The sequence below is a fragment of the Glycine max genome, chromosome 18 (genome assembly GCF_000004515.6).
Source record: "Glycine max cultivar Williams 82 chromosome 18, Glycine_max_v4.0, whole genome shotgun sequence".
Lineage (NCBI taxonomy): Eukaryota > Viridiplantae > Streptophyta > Magnoliopsida > Fabales > Fabaceae > Glycine > Glycine max.
Genome location: NC_038254.2, coordinates 15,060,721 through 15,080,844, shown reverse-complemented (window position 1 = coordinate 15,080,844; position 20,124 = coordinate 15,060,721). Strand labels below are relative to the sequence as shown.

The 20,124-nt window shown below is 32.5% G+C and overlaps 1 protein-coding gene and 1 long non-coding RNA gene across 2 annotated transcripts; both read left to right on the top strand.

The window, feature by feature from the left end:
• The first annotated feature begins 465 nt into the window (after window positions 1-465).
• Window positions 466-1,605, top strand: LOC100796155 (hevamine-A). The gene has a single exon (XM_003551920.4). It carries the CDS (start codon window positions 592-594, stop codon window positions 1,477-1,479), a length of 888 nt encoding a protein of 295 aa, XP_003551968.1. The 5' UTR covers window positions 466-591; the 3' UTR covers window positions 1,480-1,605.
• Window positions 1,606-11,411: 9,806 nt separating this feature from the next.
• LOC102664698 (uncharacterized) lies at window positions 11,412-14,993 on the top strand. The gene is made up of 6 exons (XR_005889780.1): window positions 11,412-12,529; window positions 12,694-12,808; window positions 12,972-13,120; window positions 13,397-13,544; window positions 13,719-13,758; window positions 14,118-14,993. It is a non-coding gene; the product is annotated as an uncharacterized lncRNA (long non-coding RNA).
• The last annotated feature ends 5,131 nt before the right edge of the window (window positions 14,994-20,124 follow it).

Genomic DNA, 20,124 nt, shown 5'->3' with positions numbered 1-20,124 from the left:
AAAGTAGCCAACAATATCAGCATATTAGATTTCCAACATGAGTTGTTACTTGTATGTTTCTCTTGTCAGTTGTCAAACCAACAGGAATAAATATGTGCTGGCCATGTTGTCAGTGTAAAAGCTCAAAACTCATAACTATCAAAGCAACAAGCTCATAAATATCAATAAGCTCAGATAAGGAGAAACTAATTCTGAATGTTATGATCACTTCACCATTGATGTCTATTAAAAATATTAATTTGCCAGCATGCTTCATACATTTGACTGCTACTTTAATTTATCATTCTTAGAAGTGGAGGATAGTGGAAGAAATTTATGAGAGCACTAAACAAGAGCAAATAGAAGATGTTATAATTGCCAAGAGATTGGTGAATTTGCACGTTGCTTCCATGAATTCAGCATCAATGATTAGTATATTAAACATAACTGACAAGTCACGCTCCAATGAGCAAACCAACAAATTTAATTTTGAAGGAATTGGAACACAGGAACTTTATAAAAGCCGTTCTTCCCAGCAGTGTTTGGCATAGAAACAGCCCAAATCCTTAACAGGTATCTTAAAACAATTCCATAGGTATTGCCCTCTTCACAATGGCATCGAAATCATCACTCTCAATCAGATTCTTGTGCTTACTCTTGTTAGCACTAGCAAATGGTTCTAATGCTGGCAAAATTGCAATCTACTGGGGCCAGAATGGCAACGAGGGCACGCTGGCCGAGGCTTGTGCCACGGGGAACTATGATTATGTGATCATAGCCTTTTTGCCAACCTTTGGCAATGGCCAAACTCCTATGATTAACCTTGCTGGTCATTGTGATCCATACAGTAATGGTTGCACTGGATTAAGCTCTGACATCAAATCTTGTCAAGCCAAAGGCATCAAAGTATTGCTCTCTCTAGGAGGAGGTGCTGGAAGCTACTCAATTGCATCAACTCAAGATGCAAGCCAAGTAGCCACTTACCTTTGGAACAACTTCTTGGGGGGACAGTCATCGTCTCGCCCTCTTGGCCCCGCCGTTCTTGATGGCATTGATTTTGACATTGAAGGTGGATCAAACCAACACTGGGGTGATCTTGCCAAGTTCCTTAAAGGGTATGGAAAGCAAGTGTACATTACTGCAGCACCTCAGTGCCCATTTCCTGATGCTTGGATCGGAAATGCTCTCACAACAGGCCTTTTTGACTTTGTTTGGGTCCAATTCTACAACAACCCTCCTTGCCAATACAATTCTGGGGCAATTAGTAACCTTGAAGATGCATGGAAGCAATGGATCACAAGTATCCCTGCCAACAAGATATTCTTGGGGTTACCAGCTTCTCCACTGGCAGCAGGAAGTGGTTTCATTCCTCCTGCTGATGTTACATCCAAGGTGCTTCCAGCCATTAAGGGTTCTTCTAAATATGGAGGTGTTATGCTGTGGTCAAGGTATTATGATGTTCAGAGTGGTTACAGCTCTTCTATTAAGAAATATGTTTGAAATCAAATCCAATAATTCCTGTTACTCACTTATGTATTATATATGTATGGATGTCAATGAGATATTGACATCAGTATGAAACTTTGTATACTATTATGTCTTATAAAATATATAGATTTTCTAATATTTGTTTGTCATGGACTTCTAACCTTGCTCTATCATCTTCAGATAATCAGATGCAAACAAGCGTTCCTGTTTGTTACCGAGAATGTTAACTAGTATCTAGGCATTAACAATAAATCAACATGAAGACAAAACTTTTGAATCAGAAACAAATGTTTTTTATTAAAAAGTGTCAGTTGTTAGTGGGAAATTCAAACCCGTAACGTGACCTCTCTCCCTTTTCCCTCTCCCTTCATCACTAGAGCAACCTTGTATCTCCTTGAATCAGTAAAGTGAAGCAAAGTTATACTAAGCATATATGCAGAAAGTGTAGTGTTAAAACTGGTGGTTAATAGCCTCGAGGAGTTAGTCAAGCAAAATAGAGTTTCCAATTTGACATGTGGTAACTTCAAGCCTTCACTTGTCTCTTTGAAATGAGGTAAGTGTAAGTATCTTTGTAAGCATTTTTTTATTTTAGAAACTTTTCCTCTACCTTAGACTGGGGATCTTTTACCTCTAATTTTCCAGTAACAAACAAAAAATGGTGGTTAACAAAAGGTACTCGTGTCGGTGGGATTTCTATCCAATCAGCATAAGTCATAATAGCAAATCTGAAAAAAAAAAATCATGTATTCATACAGCAAAATAATCACTGCTTTGATCAATAGAGAAGAATACGAAATTACGTACATATGTCCTGCTTAAGTAACAAACTGAAATGTTGTTTGGTTAACACATGACAAAGAAGATGGGCATAAAAAGTAAGAATTATGTTTAAAATATGAGAAGTAAAACAGTCTGCAACTGCAATTACAGACAACGTAAGACCTTTTTTACTAACAAAGAATGCATAAGGAAAATCCAATTGTAATTACATCGGCTGTATTTTTCTATAATTTCTCACAATGTCAAAGATCTCACAACAAAATTATAATTGCAACAACTACAATCACAATTTAAAACCTTATTTCCCTTGTGTATTTGGTTGAAATACACAGCGAAAACCAATTTTCATTGTGTCATGGTGTGTTGAAAGTTAGAAATATTTTCCTCACGATACGTGTTTCAGAAAAAATGAGGGTCTTAGTAGCCATTTGAAGGATGCCAATAGCAATACCCTTTACCAACCAATCAAGCGTTGGTGTTGCTGGGTTTGGGTCCAATCTCTGTGGTGTCCATTGTCACCTCCAAACTCGATCTACTGCACAAGACTAGAGCCATTTAAAATACATATATAGGCAAGACTGCCAATTGCATAATAAATACAGAAAGGAAAGTAAATAAAAAGGGATAATTTGATCAGATCAGAGAGATTTGATTCTGACCCAAAATAATAATCAAATCAGATCAAATCGAAATAATCTGATCTTGATCCTAATTATTCAATGTTCTAGAAAATTAATTTCAAAAATAAACATCCAGCTGTCTAATTAATGTTTAATATAGACCCCCCTCAAGTTGGTGCATAGATGTCCAACATGTCCAACTTGCTTACAAGAAACTCAAAGTTGGGCCTAAACAATTCTTTTGTAAGAATGTCAACAACTTGCTCTGAAGAAGGAATAAAAGGCATGCAAATTAGGCCGGCGTCCACCTTCTCCTTTATGAAATGTTTATCAATTTCAACATGCTTGGTTCGATCATGTTGAACAGGGTTCTGGGAGATACTGATTGCAGCCTTGTTATCAATACAATTTTATTGGAAGAATCATAGGAAGCTGCAATTCTTCTAGAATCCTTTTAAGTCATAAAATCTCATAAACACCTTGGGTCATTGCCCTATACTCAGCCTTGACACTACTCCTGGCCACAACATCTTGTTTTTTGCTCCTCCAAGTAACCAAGTTTCCCCAAACAAATGTGCAGTAACCGGATGTTGATTTCTGATCAGAAATAGATCCTGTTGCCCAGTCTGCATCTGTGAATACTTCAATAGCTTGTTGTCCAGTTTTTTTGAAAAATAATCCTCTGCCTGGAGTACTTTTAAGGTACCTTAAAATTCGCTGGACAACCTCCAAATGTTCTTCGTGTGGTGATTGCATGAATTGGCTCACTAAACTAACCGCAAAGGCTATATTTGGACGAGTATGGGATAGATAAATTAATCTCCCCGCTAATCTCTGATATCAGGTTGTGTCTACATGGTTTCTTTTGCCTTTACTCCGAAGTTTTTGGTTGGGGTCTATTGGAGTATTTGCTGGCCTACAACCGTTCATCCCAGTTTCTTTCAGTAGGTCCAAAATATACTTCTATTGAGACACCACAATCCCCTTTTTTGATCTTGCAACCTCCATTCCTAAAAAATATTTTAGGGATCCAAGGTCTTTAATCTCAAACTCACCCACAAGAGATGCCTTCAAATTATTTATTTCTCTATAATCATCCCCGGTAATTACAATATCATCCACATAGACAATTAATACAACCATCTTTCCTTTAGAAGAGTGTTTCACAAACATGGTGTGATCACTTTGACACTGAGAATATCCCAGCTTCTTAATAAACTGGGCAAATCTCTCAAACCATGCTCTAGGTGACTGTTTCAAGCCATAGAGAGACTTTTGAAGCTTGCAAATCTTTTGACTGAACTGAGATTCAAAATCAGAAGGTGAATCCATGTAGACTTCCTCCTCTAAGTCCCCATTTAAAAAGGCATTCTTTACGTCAAGTTGTTGTAATGACCAATCTAAATTTGTAGCCAATGATAAGAGGACTCTAATGGTGTTAAGTTTTGCAACAGGAGCAAAAGTTTCTAAGTAATCAATACCATAGGTTTGGGTGAAGCCTTTGGCAACTAGCCTAACCTTGTACCTCTCAACAGACCCATATGTGTTATACTTGATAGTAAACACCCATTTGCATCCCACGGTTGTTTTTCCTCTTGGTAGGTCCACCATTTTCCAAGTCTGATTTTTTTCTAGAGCTCTCATCTCCTCCAAGACAACTTCCTTCCACTTAGGAACCCTTAGAGCTTCATGTATATCTTTTGGTATTTCTATTTTTGTCAGTTCACAAGTAAAAGCTCTAAAGGTAGGAGACAATTTTTCATAAGATATAAAATTAGAAATAGGATGTTTTGTACATGACCTTACACCTTTTCTAACAGCAATAGGAAGGTCAGAATTGTCAAAAATAGGTTCAACAAGGTCAGGAACAGTAAGAACAAATTCGGATTCCACAGTATTTTGAATGGGTTGAAAAAAACTAGAAGGATTCTTACCTGATGGATCCTCGGATGACTGGCAGTTTCGAGAATCATATGGTTATATTCTTTGAGGTCTTTTTTTCCTTAAGTAAACACGGTCAAAGGGTTGAATACCTTTGTTACCAACTCTAATTGTCTCATTTTCAACTTCTGGTTTTGACAATACAGTTTCTAAAATATCATTTTCATGGCTGTCTTGATTTGACTGGTTTGATTCACCCAATTTTTTTGCTTTTCCAATGTCTGCCACTTCTAAATTTTCCAAAAAAATCCAAACTTTCTGAGAAATCTAAATTTTGTGTTTGAAAATATTGAACATCTTCCTCTTGTCTCCCCCCCCCCCCCCCTGAAGACGATCACTAAAAAAAGGAGTTTTTTCAAAAAAGGTAACATCCATAGTAAAAAAGGTTTTCTTGGAAGTGAGATCAAAACATTTTTATCCCTTTTGGTTGGGAGCATAGCCAACAAAAACACATTTTTTTGCTCTAGGCTCAAGTTTCCCTTGGTTTGGTTCATGAATATGTACAAAAACAGTGCACCCAAATATTTTAAGAGGTAGAGTACACGAGAGCCTGTTATTTGGAAAAGCACTTGTGAAAACATCTAATGGAGTTCTGAAATTCAAGATTTTGCTAGGCATTCTATTTATCAAATATGTTCTAGTGAGAATTGCTTCACCCCAAAGATATTTTGGTGCCTTATTTTGAAACAATAATGCCCTAGCTACTTCAAGAAGGTGTCTATTTTTCCGTTCAGCCACTCTATTTTTGTTGTGGAGTGTCAACACAAGAGCTTTGATGAATTATGCCATTTTCAAGAAAGAACTTGCTTAAGTGCTTGTTAAAATATTCCCTTCCATTGTCACTACGGAAAACTTTTATTTTCACTTGAAATTGTGTTTGTATCATTTGAAAAAAAGTTTTGAATATGCTTTTAACCTCAGATTTTGTTTTCATCAAGTAAACCCATGTTATCTGAGTATGATCATCTATGGAGGTTATAAAACATCTTTTTCCATTTGGTGTAGGGTCTCGACAAGGTCGCCAAACGTCACTATGAATTAAGGAGAATGGACTAGATTGTTTATAATCCTTAGGGGAATAAGAGGAACGATGATGTTTTGCAAATTGACAAATTTCACAAGAAAACAAATTTGGATTTTTATTTTTAAAGAGGTCAGGAAATAAATGCTTCAAATACAAAAAAATTGGGGTGACCTAGCCGATAATGCTATAGCATTATTTCTTCATCTTTATGAATCAGAATTGAATTGAGACAATTTTTCTGGAGTTTCTCCTTACGACCAGACTCATCTTCAAAGAGATAGGGACCATCAACCTCTTTAGAACTGCCAATCATCCTCCCCGAACTCAACTCCTGAAATTTACATGTAAAGTAATCAAAAATAGCCAAACAATTTAAGTCATGTGTTAATTTACTTATATACAACAAATTACATGATAAATTTGGAACATGAAGGACATTGTGAAGGGTTAAAGTTTTAGATACAAGAATAGAACCAACACCGGCTATAGTAAAAAAGGTACCATAAGCTATTTTGACCTTTTTGTAACCTGCACAAGGACTATATGTGGAAAACAATTTTAAACAGTTTGTCATATGGTCAGAGGCTCCAGAATCGATGATCCATGGAGCTTTGGAATCAGGTTTGGAACTAAGGAGAGTAGTAGAGAAAGAGATACCTTTTTGAGCCAAAGAAGAGGATGGAGTCACTGACATTTTTGTGGTAAAGAGTTTATACAGGTGCTCTAGTTGTTCCTTAGTGAATGAAGATGACTCAGAGTTGCCTTTCTGCTCCACATTTTCAGCATTTGAGGTTTGGAAAGCCCGACCCTCTCCAGTTGGTTTCTTTTTTGAGTTGGGTGGTTTTCCATGGAGTTTTCAGCAGGTTTCCTTAGTGTGCCATGGTCTTCTATAATGATTACACCAATGTCGTTTCTTTTTTTCTCCTTCTGGTTCGTGTCCCCTTGCAACCAGGGCTGAACTTTCAGCTTCTTGCATCCTTGTACCATTAGAGTTTCGCAACATGATTTTCCTCCTGGATTCCTCCCTCCTAACTTTAGAGAACACTTCTCGCATTGACGACAGTGGTTTTCTACCCAAAATTCTACCACACACCTCATCCAGTTCTTGATTTAAGCCTGCTAAAAACATGCAAACTCTATCATTCTTTTCTCTCTTCTTGAACCTAGTTGCATCATTGGGATTTTCCCAATCATCCTCATAGCACTGGTCCAGCTCCTGCCAGAGAGTAACCATGAGATTGTAAAAGGTTGTGATATCCTTGTCTCTTTGTTTGGATTGCCACAGTTGAGTCTTAAGTTCATAAATCTGAGAAGAGTTTTCTAGATCAGAATAGCAATCGCGGACGACCTCCCACACATCTTTTGCAGTTGGGAGGAATAAGTATGGTTTCCCAATGGAAGAGTCCATTGAGTTAATCAGCCATGCGATGATTAGTGAATTTTCAGACTTTCATCTTGGGAGAAAGGGGCCGGTCACTCCTGGTTGAGAGGTGTCTCCCATCAGGTAGCCCAACTTTCCCTTGCCATCAAGGGCCAGTTTCACGGATTGAGCCCATTCAACATAATTTTTACCATTCAGCTTTTGAATCACAAGCTGTAAATTGGTACCCATGGACAGAGAATCAGATATAATGGTATCAGAGCTAGATGTAATTGAACAGCTGTATATCTATATTAAGAATTAATTAGACAGCTGGATGTTTATTTTTGGAATTAATTTTCTAGAAGATTGAATAATTAGGATCAAGATCAGATTATTCCGATTTGATCTGATTTGATTATTATTTTGGGTCAGAATCAAATCTCTCTTATTTGATCTGATCCCTTTTTATTTACTTTCCTTTTTGCATTTATTATGTAATTGGCAACCTTGCCTATATATGTAAATCTTTTGTTCTTGAATAATATACAAGAATTATTCTTCCTCTCTTATTGTTTTTCTCCTCAGCAGTCCCTAAAATCACATGGTATCAGAGCTTCGGCTCTGATCTTGTGCTATCCCGCCATGGAAAAAAACGCTGCGATCAAAGAAAATTCCTCCACCACTTCTACGAATTCTGGTGGTAATGAAATTGTATCATCCCCTATCATATCTGATTCTCTATCCATGGGTACCAATTTACAGCTTGTGATTCAAAAGTTGAATGGTAAAAATTATGTTGAATGGGCTCAATCCGTGAAACTGACCCTTGATGGCAAAGGAAAGTTGGGCTACCTGACAGGAGACACCTCTCAACCAAGAGTGATCGACCCCTCTCTCCTAAGATGGAAGTCAGAAAATTCACTAATCATCGCATGGTTGATCAACTCAATGGACTCTTCCCTTGGGAAGCCATATTTATTCCTCCCAATTGCGAAAGATGTGTGGGAGGCCGTCCGCGATTGCTATTCTGATCTAGAAAACTTTTTTCAGATTTATGAACTTAAGACTCGGATGTGGCAGTCCAAACAAGGAGACAAGGATATCACAACCTTTTACAATCTCATGGTTACTCTCTGGCAGGAGCTGGACCAGTTATAAATTATTAGATAGTTTAAGACCGTCACATCATTATTATTTGGATTAATAATCACGTGACACATATAATCAAAATCAAAGAGATATTCACTAACAAAGGGTTAATCTTATTATTCTTAATTGGTTTTTCTATTTTGTGTAACATTGCAAAGGTTAAGTCATTAAACATCCACTCACAATCAATTCTGAGTTATGATGCCTCAATACCACAAAAATGAAAAAGTATTGGTTTCGTACTGTGTCGGGCACCGATACACACTACTTGAAAAAGTGTTTCTACGACGGTCAAATAAGGGATACAACGATGTTTTTCGACCATCGTAGAATGTGACGTCGTCGAAGCTTAAAAATTTCAACGACGGATTTCAAAACATCGTCTTTGAAAGTGAGCAACTTTCAAAGACGGTGCTTACATCAACAATGTCTTTGAAAGTAAGCATTCTAAGACGTTGCTAACGGAAGCACCGTCTTTGAATGCCTACTTTCAAAGACGTTGCTGAGGTAAACATCGTCTTTGAAAGTATGCATTCTAAGACGGTGCTTACCTCAACAACGTCTTTGAAGGTAGGCATTCTAAGACGCGTCTTTGAAAGTATGCATTCTAAGACGGTGCTTACCTCAACAACGTCTTTGAAGGTAGGCATTCTAAGACGCTGCTGATGTAATAAATAATTAAAAATAATATATATTAGCATGATTGTAATTAATATTAATGGTAAAATTTATTTAATAAATAAATATTTAAATGATAGATTAAATAAAAATAAGAGGTTTATGTATTATTTATATTTAATCTATCATTTAAATATTCATTATTAAATTAAATTTTAATATTAATTACAATAGATTAAGAAAATAAATTTTACTATTAATTACAACAGATTAAGAAAATTGAATTCTAAAATAAATTTTAATAAAAATTACAATAGATTAAGATAATTTTAATTAGAAAGACAAAATGCATGTCAATTAGTTTTCCAACCTAAGAATTTTGGTATCTCAAGCCACGAGCTGCTCCAACTGCAATCTTTTGCCTAGCAGACCATTCAAGTACATTTATGTTTTTGTCATGAAAATTCAAATAATCCCTTAAATATTCTTTTATATTTTTTTTATATATAAATCAATGGATTTTCGTACACTATTAGTGTAAAGATTAACCAATACAAAAATAATAGGTTTGACTTTTAAGATAGTTATTATTAACGTTAATAAACTTATCATACATGACAATCTATGATAGGATGATAGTATAAAAAATCTTTACACTGTTAGTGTATTCTAAATAAATTCTAAATGAATTTGGCAAATGAACAAATATGGAAAAAGTGCATTGATGACACTAGTACTTCGTGAAAATATGAACTCTTACATGACATGGGTACTGATATGTTAATGCAGCTCCTAAGGCCATTTTACACAGAAAAACTAATTTGGACAGCTAGCACAAGGGTTCACACTTGACTCTTAACCTTGTGCAGCAAACTAACTAAACCCCAACCGCATTTTGACATTAAAATACAACTTGGCAGACCCTATATCAGCAAATTAGGCAGTACCAAACTTGACTTTTGAGCAATAGACAGGATAATGCATATATCTTCCAAACTTGACTTTTAGGTTCACACTTGCCTCTTAACCTTGTGCAGCAAACTAAGTAAACCCCAACCACATTTTGACAATAAAACACAACTTGGCAGACCCTATATCAACAAATTATGCAATACCAAACTTGACTTTTGAGCAATAGACAGGATAATGCATATATCTTCCAAACTTGACTTTTAGGTTCACACTTGCCTCTTAACCTTGTGCAGCAAACTAAGTAAACCCCAACCACATTTTGACATTAAAACACAACTTGGCAGACCCGATATCAGCAAATTATGCAGTACCAATGAATTTAGATGTAACATATATAGAAAACAAAGATAGTGGCTAAAAAAGAAGCAGCTTAGGTTCTTTCTAGCCAAGCGAAACAACACAGATGTCAAATTCCAAATTTTTAGATTTAGCAAATACAAGTTTCAATGTTGATCGATTGGTTAAAAAAACTAACTATTAGCGAGTGGCAGTCAAGGTAAAGAAACAATTACCTTATTCCCTAATGCTTCCAATTGATTCTCATATTCTTGGGCCTTCTGTGTCAATTCTACTTTAGCATCTTTAGCGTCTTCTTCCAACTATGAACATTGCATTAATGATGAAATTTCCAATTTTTTGTCCTCCTGTTCTTTCATGAATTTAATAGATTCCTCTTCATCTGTCATTTTTACTTCCTCGTTGATCTTTTCAGCCTGTATTGAAGGGCCAAATATTTCATAATACATATAACATGAAACTAATTTCTCAAAGAATAAAACTTAAATGTATCTAGTGCTATTTTCCAATTAGAATTAGAGCTTTATGTCAAGTATCTGAGCGATAGAAGTTTTAGCATAAATTACCAAGGTGAAATTATATTATGATTAACTAAAACCTCTTGGTCTTGTCCTTCCCCTCATAGTGTACCAATATACTGCTGTTTGTGCAAAGTAAGAAACCTTTACCTCATTTCTTAATTCTTCCAATTGGTGCTCATATTCTCGGACCTTTCGTGTCAATGCTGCTTTAAAACTGTTAGCTTCTTCTTCCATCTGTGAGAATTGTACTTCATATGTTCTTTTGGTTGTTTCCAGTTCTACCTTCAAAGCTGAAATTTCCAAATTTTTGTCCTCCTGCTCTTTTATCAACCTAACAACTTCATTCTCATCTACATTATTTACTTTCTCTTTGATCTTCTCACCCTGTATTGAATGGACAGAGAGTCCAAAACCCAAATAGCATGAACACAATTCAATTAAAAGTGTATCAATATGCTGTTTATTGCGCAAATCAAGAAACCATTACCTTTATTAAATCATATTGTTTCCAATTAAAAATAATTTTTTTCTAAATTACTCTTCAATCAAATTTGATATTAAGCGCAACTCTTTATTAAATGAAGGTATCTATATATAAAAGAGAAGGAAATTGAAAATACTGAAATACCCATGGTTGAGAGGTTGACAGCTGTCCAGAATTTTGGTTTTTTGGTCAAAATACCCATAGGTGAGAGCTTGACACCTGTCCAAGTTTTTTGTTTCTTGGTCATTTATGCCCTTCTAGGTTGGGTTTTGGTCTTTTAGGCTTTTCATTTCCCACTCCCTTGGTTGCTCCACGTGTCCTCTTTTCTAACCTTTTCATTTTCCACTCCCTTGGTTGTTCCACGTATTGTTGCAGGTGTCTCCTTTTCCAATCTTCATCCCAAGTCTTTTCAGTTTTCTTTTTATTTTTCCATTTCTCTTTCTCCCGTGGCAAAAGGCTCCTTTCTCTTTCTCTCTCACTCACTTTCTTTCTCTGTACAACTTGGAAGCTTTCTCTCTCTCAAAACAAAGCTCCTCGAGAGGGGTTTTGACGAAAATGCAATTGAGGTTTCAGCTTCAGGGGAGAAGCTCTGTAACGAAGGGAAAACAAGGGAGGGTTAAGGAGACAGAGGGTGTTTTGAATGGAGCAGTTTATTCTCACTGCCATGGCTTCTTCTCAGTTCAGAAGATTATCAGGTTTCACTGCTTTGCAATTTTCTTCACGAGTGTCCTTTTATAGCATTAACATCTCAATGTTATATTTTTTCTTTCTGATTTTTCAATTTTGTTTTTGGTTCCTTTTTATTTTGTCAGGCTATCGATGAAGAAGCATCCAACAGGCATGTTTTTTCCTCTTTTGCTGTTATGCATGTTTGTTTCATTACTATTTGTTTTTATTTGCAAGGTTCTAATTTTGTTTGTTGTTATGCATGTTTGCTTCTTAATAATAGTTATTTTTTTTTTACTGATTTTTCAACTCTGTTTTTGGTTCCTTTTTTATTTTCCCGAGCTAATTTTTTTGTCATCTTTCCCATATGGGTTGTAAGTTATGTGTTTGATGAAATGCCTAAATGAAGTTTTAGTTTTTAATCTTAAAAATTTTTCCCTCTCTTTTTATTTTATTTTTGTGGTTGAGTCACGAGATTCTTCTCCTGTTAAAGTTGTTCACGCACTTTATAACAATATATATGAGTGTGATTTTCAATTTCTTGAATCTGAAATCTAATTACATGCATGTTTTCTGTATAGGCTCTTCAAACTATTGGAGATTCTCTGTAACTTCAATCCAAGCAAGGTGTGAGCTCCATCTTTTTCTTTAATGATACCATATATAATTAGTTTAGTTTTCGTTAAAAATAATATATGTCAAAATAATATATGTCTATTGAAATTTTGTTTTATCCCAAAGTTCATTGTCTCAATCCTAAAATTCTGATTATTTTTTGGAATTGGTAACAGTTGACGCTGTCCAATAGATCAAAGATTTCTATAAGATCTCCAGAATCAAGAGACAAGAAGATTCATTCATGCAAAACAAATCCAAAAAGAAACACAAACAAGATACATAGAGAGTGTGAGTGGAGATGAAGAGGGCAAGAGAGTTGCTTAACAATATATATGATTTGATATTATTTTGTTGTTTGTGAAGGCTTTAATTTTATTTGTTTTTGCCCTTGACTTGAATGGGGTTCTAATGTATTGCTTTCTTTTTGTTATCTATTTGTGTGTGAGAGCAGATGGTTCAGGGTCGTGCTACTCTTAGAAAGCAATGAGTAATCCCTTTGCAGCGTGCTCACCAAGTGTTTGAGAATATCACGCAGCGAAAGATTCCCAAAACCCAAATTCACGCAGTGTGCCTTGCATGCCCATCAAGGCTGATTTGAAGGTTTATTTTAGTACTGAATCTTATTTAAGCAAATGGACAAAGATTGAATTAAATTATACTCATAAGATTTTAATGAATTAATTACATCAATATATTTCACTTCAAAAAATTACATAAATTATTAATGAAGTTACTAAATTTTATAGTTGAATACATGTTGTATTATTGGTTGGAAGCACGAGAACAAAATTGTCAGTTGTGTACTTTCTTTTGGTTGATTGAAAATCGTACTCTAAACTTTGTTCCTGTGGCATTTGTTTTTGCCATGGTGTGCAGTGGCCGAAAGAGGCATGGATTCTGGGTCAAGATGTTTCTTCCGGGTTCACTCCTAGCATGTATATTATTTATTTCCCTCACTTCTGGCTTCCGCTGTGTGCTCTGCTTCACACTACTGCCTCTCATCCACTCCCTATCGCTGCAATTTGTAACTTTTCTAACTGTATTGTAATTTTGTTCTTAGGATTCTCGCTAAATGTTATTGTCTCCTATACACTGCATTTGTTATTAGTTGATAATTTACTCAATTCTTTGTGAGATTGACATGATTGGTATTGATATTATTTATATTCTTTAATTATTTTAATCTATTATTCAGCAGGAAGAAGCCCAGGTTTTTTGTTCAACAGGAAGAAGCACAGGTTTTTTTCTTGCTCTCTCTTAGTTTGTGTTTTTTTTTATTTTCTTTAATTATTATTATTATTATTATTATTATTATTATTATTATTTAGTTGGGTGTTCTTTTTTATATATCTCTGTTTATAAAGCTGGGATTCAATAAGAATGAATCGTGAAGATTAATTTTGTACATATATCTCTGTTTATAATTATATTAATTATAATTAAATATATAGATATCAACTTATCTATTTATTATTCATAAAAAACTATAATGGTCATATAAAAAATCTAAAATTTTCATTCACTGAAAACAAAATAGGAGAAGATCATATAGTTTTATTCGTTCAAAATAATGATATGGTGCCATTTATCTATGCAGCCCAGCATCTTGGTTTTCCATTCTTCAGTGCATACATAAACTCAATTGGAACAAGTTACAGGCATGGAGCAAACTTAATTTGCTGCAGGATCATCAACCATTAGGCGCCAAAAAAGGACAGTCTTTGAGGGTGGCACTCCTTTCACTTTTGAAATACAGGTTGCACAGTTCAACCAGTTTAAGGCACGCATCGGAAAGTTCTTCAGGCAAGGTTCTTCCAAGATATCTATATACACATGACATAATATATTTAACTTAGCCTCTATTTCGATGATGAAGTGATTTTACATTTCTTCTATATCATCAAATATGTTAGTTTGTTAGAATATTAGTTTTTATTAGAGATTGAACTTATAACCTTTTTTCTTTTTCTTCTCCTTTCAATTCACCTTATATTTCTATCGTGAAGTAATTTTATGTTATAAAATGCTACTTAAATGTGTGTTGGTGATATGCATGCAGAAGGGAGAAACTCCTTCAGATAACACTTTCATAGGCTAGAGGACTTTGTCAAGGCTATCTACATATTTGATATTGGGCAAAATGATATTGTTGCTGTTATTAACAGAGTGGGCCAGGAAGATTCTCATGCAGTCATCTCAGACATTGTGGATTATTTTGAAAACCAACTCCAAGTAAAAACTCCACACCAGTTTTTGGGTCTGCCACAGGGAGCATGGTTTCAAGATGGTGGGTTCGAGATTGCTGTGTTAGATTTGGGTCTACAAACTAGCAAAAACTCCACACCTGTAGATTTAAATACTAAGTTTAGATTTGGTGTTCTACCTACGATACTTAATGAATTATGATTAAATTGAAAACCCATGTTTTGGTAAATTAGATGTATAAAATAGGATATGTCAAGTACATTTTCTTTTTCGCGTGGAGTTTGGAAATTTTTATATAAAAAAGAATAATGGGTTAGTCACCTTTTTCTTTTTCAGTTAATTAATAATATTTCTATTTTAGTTATAATGTTTCTATGTTTACATAATATATTTTTTACTTTCTGTGTATTTTAGTTATTTCTCTTTATATTTATAGATGAAAATAAATTATACTCTGAATTTCTTATTTATTGTAATTAAAAATACTCTACCAATTTTAATGTTGAGATTCACACGGGACACAAATCACGTTGGTAGTGCAATGAAAATTAGAAATTTTCCTTACTTACTCTTTTTGTATTTAATTAATTAATTTATTTATTTTATTATTATTATTATTATTATTATTATTATTATTATTATTATTATTATTATTATTATTATTATTATTATTATTATTATTATTATTATGTGTTGTTGATTTAACTTTAGCAAATGTGTTTATTTTTTATCTTATTAACTTTTCAACTTATTATATATCCTTTTTGATGTTTTGTTTTTTAAATCACCTTTTTCTTCTTCAATTAATTAATAATGTTTCTATTTTTATCTTGCTGATTCCTTCCTGCATTTTTTATTTACATAATATATTTCTGATTTTTTGTGTATTTTAGTTATTTTTCTTTATATTTATGGGTGAAAACAAATTATACTCTGAATTTCTTATTTATTGTAATTGAAAATACTCTACCAACTTTAATGCTGAGATTCACACCGGAGACAAATCACGTCCGTAGTGCAATGAAAATTAGAAATTTTCCTTACTTTCTCCTTTTGTATTTAATTAATTAATTTATTTATTTTGTTGTTGTTGTTGTTGTTGTTGTTGTTGTTATTATTATTATTATTATTATTATTATTATTATTATTATTATTATTATGTGTTGTTGATTTAACTTTAGCAAGTGTGTTTATTTTTTATCTTATTAACTTTTCAACTTATTATATATCCTTCTTGATGTTTTATTTTTTAAATCATCTTTTTCTTTTTCAGTTAATTAATAATGTTTCTGTTTTTATCTTACTAATTGCTTCTTGCATTTTTATTTAGATCATATATTTTTTATTTTCTGTGTATTTTAGTTATTTCTCTTTATATTTATGGGTGAAAACAAATTATACTCTGAATTTCTTATTTATTGTGATTGAAAATACTCTACCAACTTTAATGCTGAGATTCACACAGGAGACAAATCGCGTTGGTAGTATAATGAAAATTAGAAATTTTTCTTACTTTCTCTTTTTGTATTTAATTAATTAATTTATTTTGTTGTTGTTGTTGTTGTTGTTGTTATTATTATTATTATTATTATTATTATTATTATTATTATTATTATTATTATTATTATTATGTTGTTGATTTAACTTTAGCAAGTGTGTTTATTTTTTATCTTATTAGCTTTTTAACTTATTATATATCCTTTATGATTTTTATTTTTTAAATCACCTTTTTCTTTTCAGTTAATTAATAATGTTTCTATTTTTATCTTGTTGATTGCTTCCTGCATTTTTATTTACATAATATATTTCTGATTTTTTGTGTATTTTAGATATTTTTCTTTATATTTATGGGTGAAAACAAATTATACTCTGAATTTTTTATTTATTGTAATTGAAAATACTCTATCAACTTTAATGCCGAGATTCACACGGGAGACAAATCACGTTGGTAGTGCAATGAAAATTAAAAATTTTCCTTACTTTCTCTTTTTGTATTTAATTAATTAATTAATTAATTTTGTTGTTGTTGTTGTTGTTATTATTATTATTATTATTATTATTATTATTATTATTATTATTATTATTATTATTATTATTATTATGTGTTGTTAATTTAACTTTAGCAAGTGTGTTTATTTTTTATCTTATTAACTTTTCAACTTATTATATATCCTTTTTTATGTTTTATTTTTTAAATCACCTTTTTCTTTTTCAGTTAATTAATAATATTTCTACTTTTATCTTGTTGATTGCTTCCTGCATTTTTATTTACATAATATATTTCTAATTTTCTGTATATTTTAATTATTTCTCTTTATATTTATGAGTGAATTAAATTAAATTTTATTTTGGATCAGAATTAAATACTATTATTTATAAAGATAACAAAATTATTTAACACCACAACAAATTATTTGTATACACTGAAACATTTTTTTAAACAAAGACTAAAACAGTTTTTTTATGAGTCTAAATTATCTTTTATAATCAAAATATTATTTTCATATGCTCACTAAACATTTTTACAAAATTATTTTTAAAATTTAGTCCCTCTTCACAATTAAATACATCTAAAATAATTTCTTTCCAGAAAAACAAAATATTTCTAATTTATTTCTCATGTTTCTTTTATATAATTTAAATCAACTCTAAAATATTTTCAACACAATCAAGTCTTCATGCAAATTATCTTTATCTTATATACAAAGAGCATCTTAACAAATAGTATTTATATCACTTATAGTCAAAATATACAAACAGCACCCTGACAAATATTATTTTTTCACTTACAGTCTAATGATACAAACAGCATCCTGACAGATAATACTTATAGCACGAACACTCTATTTCATCAACATTATAATTATATATCTATTTAATATTCAATTATGCTCCTGTGATTGCAATTTTATTAACCAAGTGACCCGTGCGTACGCAAGGTTACAGACTAGTTTTAGATATAATATCATTAAATAAGATAAAAATAGTTAAAATTTTATTTATATTTAAAAAAAATTGAATTTTTTATTATAAAAAAACTAAAGAAATTAATAAGATAAAAATAGTTAAATTTTTACTTATATTTAAAAAAAAATTGAATTTTTTTCTTATGAGAGAGAAAAAATTTCACCTACTCCAAGAGCAGCTCTCTTCATTTTTATGAGAGAGAAAAAATTTCACCTATTTGAAATACTGAGATTGAGTGAGAGAAGTGAGCACCGATTGTATTTCTACTACTTATAATAATAAATTAAGCAACTAGCACTAACAATTGTCCGTATATTTCCTTTTTGAATTTTTCAGCAAAATAAAATGTTATTATGACAAAATATATTACTTCAGTGGCATCTTTCTTGATTGCAAACTGTGGCTCCATGTTAATTAGAAGGCCTGCAAACTGAACAAAGAGAGCTTTAGGTAAGAAAACAATTATATATATATATATATATATATATATATGCAAAGAGATATTTAAGTAGAGACCTTAATTATAATTCTTCACCAAGGGGTGTAGGTGCAGAATAATTCACCAAAAAAAGGGTTGTGCAGAAATATTGAATAAGATAATTGACTAGCTAGCTCTGCCTGTTTCACAATTTATAAACAACCCTGCCAAAGTCTTTCTCATCAGAGTCATCAGACTCATACTGCTGAACTTTTAACCATTTAAGAATAAGACTTGTACTAAATCTATTCTACACACTTGACGAACAAGAGACACTGCAAGGATTATGAAGCATACCTCCTTTTCATGTGGTTTGACTGATTGTTGGGCTTTGTTCGTCCGCAAGTCCCAAATGATCAATTTGCAGTCATCTTCACTAGACCCAAACATATTCTCATCCTTCAAATTCCATGGCACATCTTCAACCACATTCTCATGACCCTGGCAATACAATCAAAAGACCAATTCAATCACCAAAATGCGAGGCAAGCTAAAAAAAAGACCAACACAGCACACCAAGCATAAACTATTACAAAAAAGGCAATGAAGGAACTTTGCTCATAATTAGTTGAGCAGCATAGGCAAATTGATCCAAACACACGCACACGCACAATAAAACTAGTGTGTACCTTACTGTTGGACCAAACATTCTTGTTGGTCAACAAGAAACTCCAGTCTCACATTACCCAATATACATATGCATGCTTCAGTCTCACATTACAAAAATATTTTAAAAAAATGGTAAAAGACGGTTATTTGAACAATTTAAAGATACTTGTACAGAGTGCCCAAAAATTCTCTGCTGTCCTAGGAACTATACTGGCAAAAAGCTGCACAATTCAAAAGAGTTCATTCATACCAAACCTATGATGCTCAGGAAAACTTCAAATATCCTTTCAGACACAAAACTAAACAACCAAATTCCTAATTTTCAGATAGAAAACTTCAAATATCCTCTCAGTGAGTCCAGATACTGAAATTTCTTATCTTTGTTATTGATAACAGCCAAGCACCAATGAATCTCTTTATGGATAGGTACAAATATCTGGGATCAAACAATGTAAAAGATCAGCATAAAAACCAATTTGATAATTTGATTGGTTATAAGAAAAGCAAAACTTGATAATTTTTTCAACATAATTACTTTATCACATTCATGTAGGCCATATCCCTATTTGTTTTGGCTGGTCCATCTCCTCACAGATTTGAAATCATACCCATTCTTGCCACTTATTAACTGGTAAGAAGAATTCACAATTAAAAGCATCAATGACAGATTAATATCACTGAATTGCAGAGAAAATATAGATAAAACACCTATAACACCATAGAATAAAATCCATGAAAATATCATAAATAAATAAATAAAAACACATAACATCACAGATGAAAATCCACTAAAAACAACAGCAAAAATAAATTGAAAATAGCATAAAAAACAATAGAATCATAGACTAAAATCCAAGAAAATATCACAAGTCTCGAAGAACTTGTTTTGGGTTGTCCTGTATGTGAATAACAATTGGGAACATCTTTATAGGTTTAATAAAAATAATCATAGAACATGTAAATAAACAAAGAACTAAATTCTGAAATTCTAATAAACAAAGAACTAAATTCTGAAATTCTAAAAAAAAGAGAACTAAATTCCCTCATATTTTTTTACTATATATGTCCACTGTTCTAACTGACTAAATGTTGAGTGTTGATACAGTAGCCAATTTATTCAGGCTATTCTAACTAATTGTTGATATTTGGTCAAGTATCAAACAGGGGATGTCATTCATAGTTTTAAGTGAAAATTATGATAGCAACACAACAGACTCACAAAAGTTGGATCAGTCCAAGAAAATTCCTACCATTTATAGTCATTTATAGAAAATGACTATAAATGCTGAATTGAAGATATCGCAGCTACAATAGCACCAGGAAGATATCGCAGCCTGCATTGAAA

Coding starts and splice junctions, on each gene's coding strand:
- LOC100796155 (XM_003551920.4), top strand. CDS start 592: ATGGCATCGAAATCATCACTCTCAATCAGATTCTTGTGCTTACTCTTG.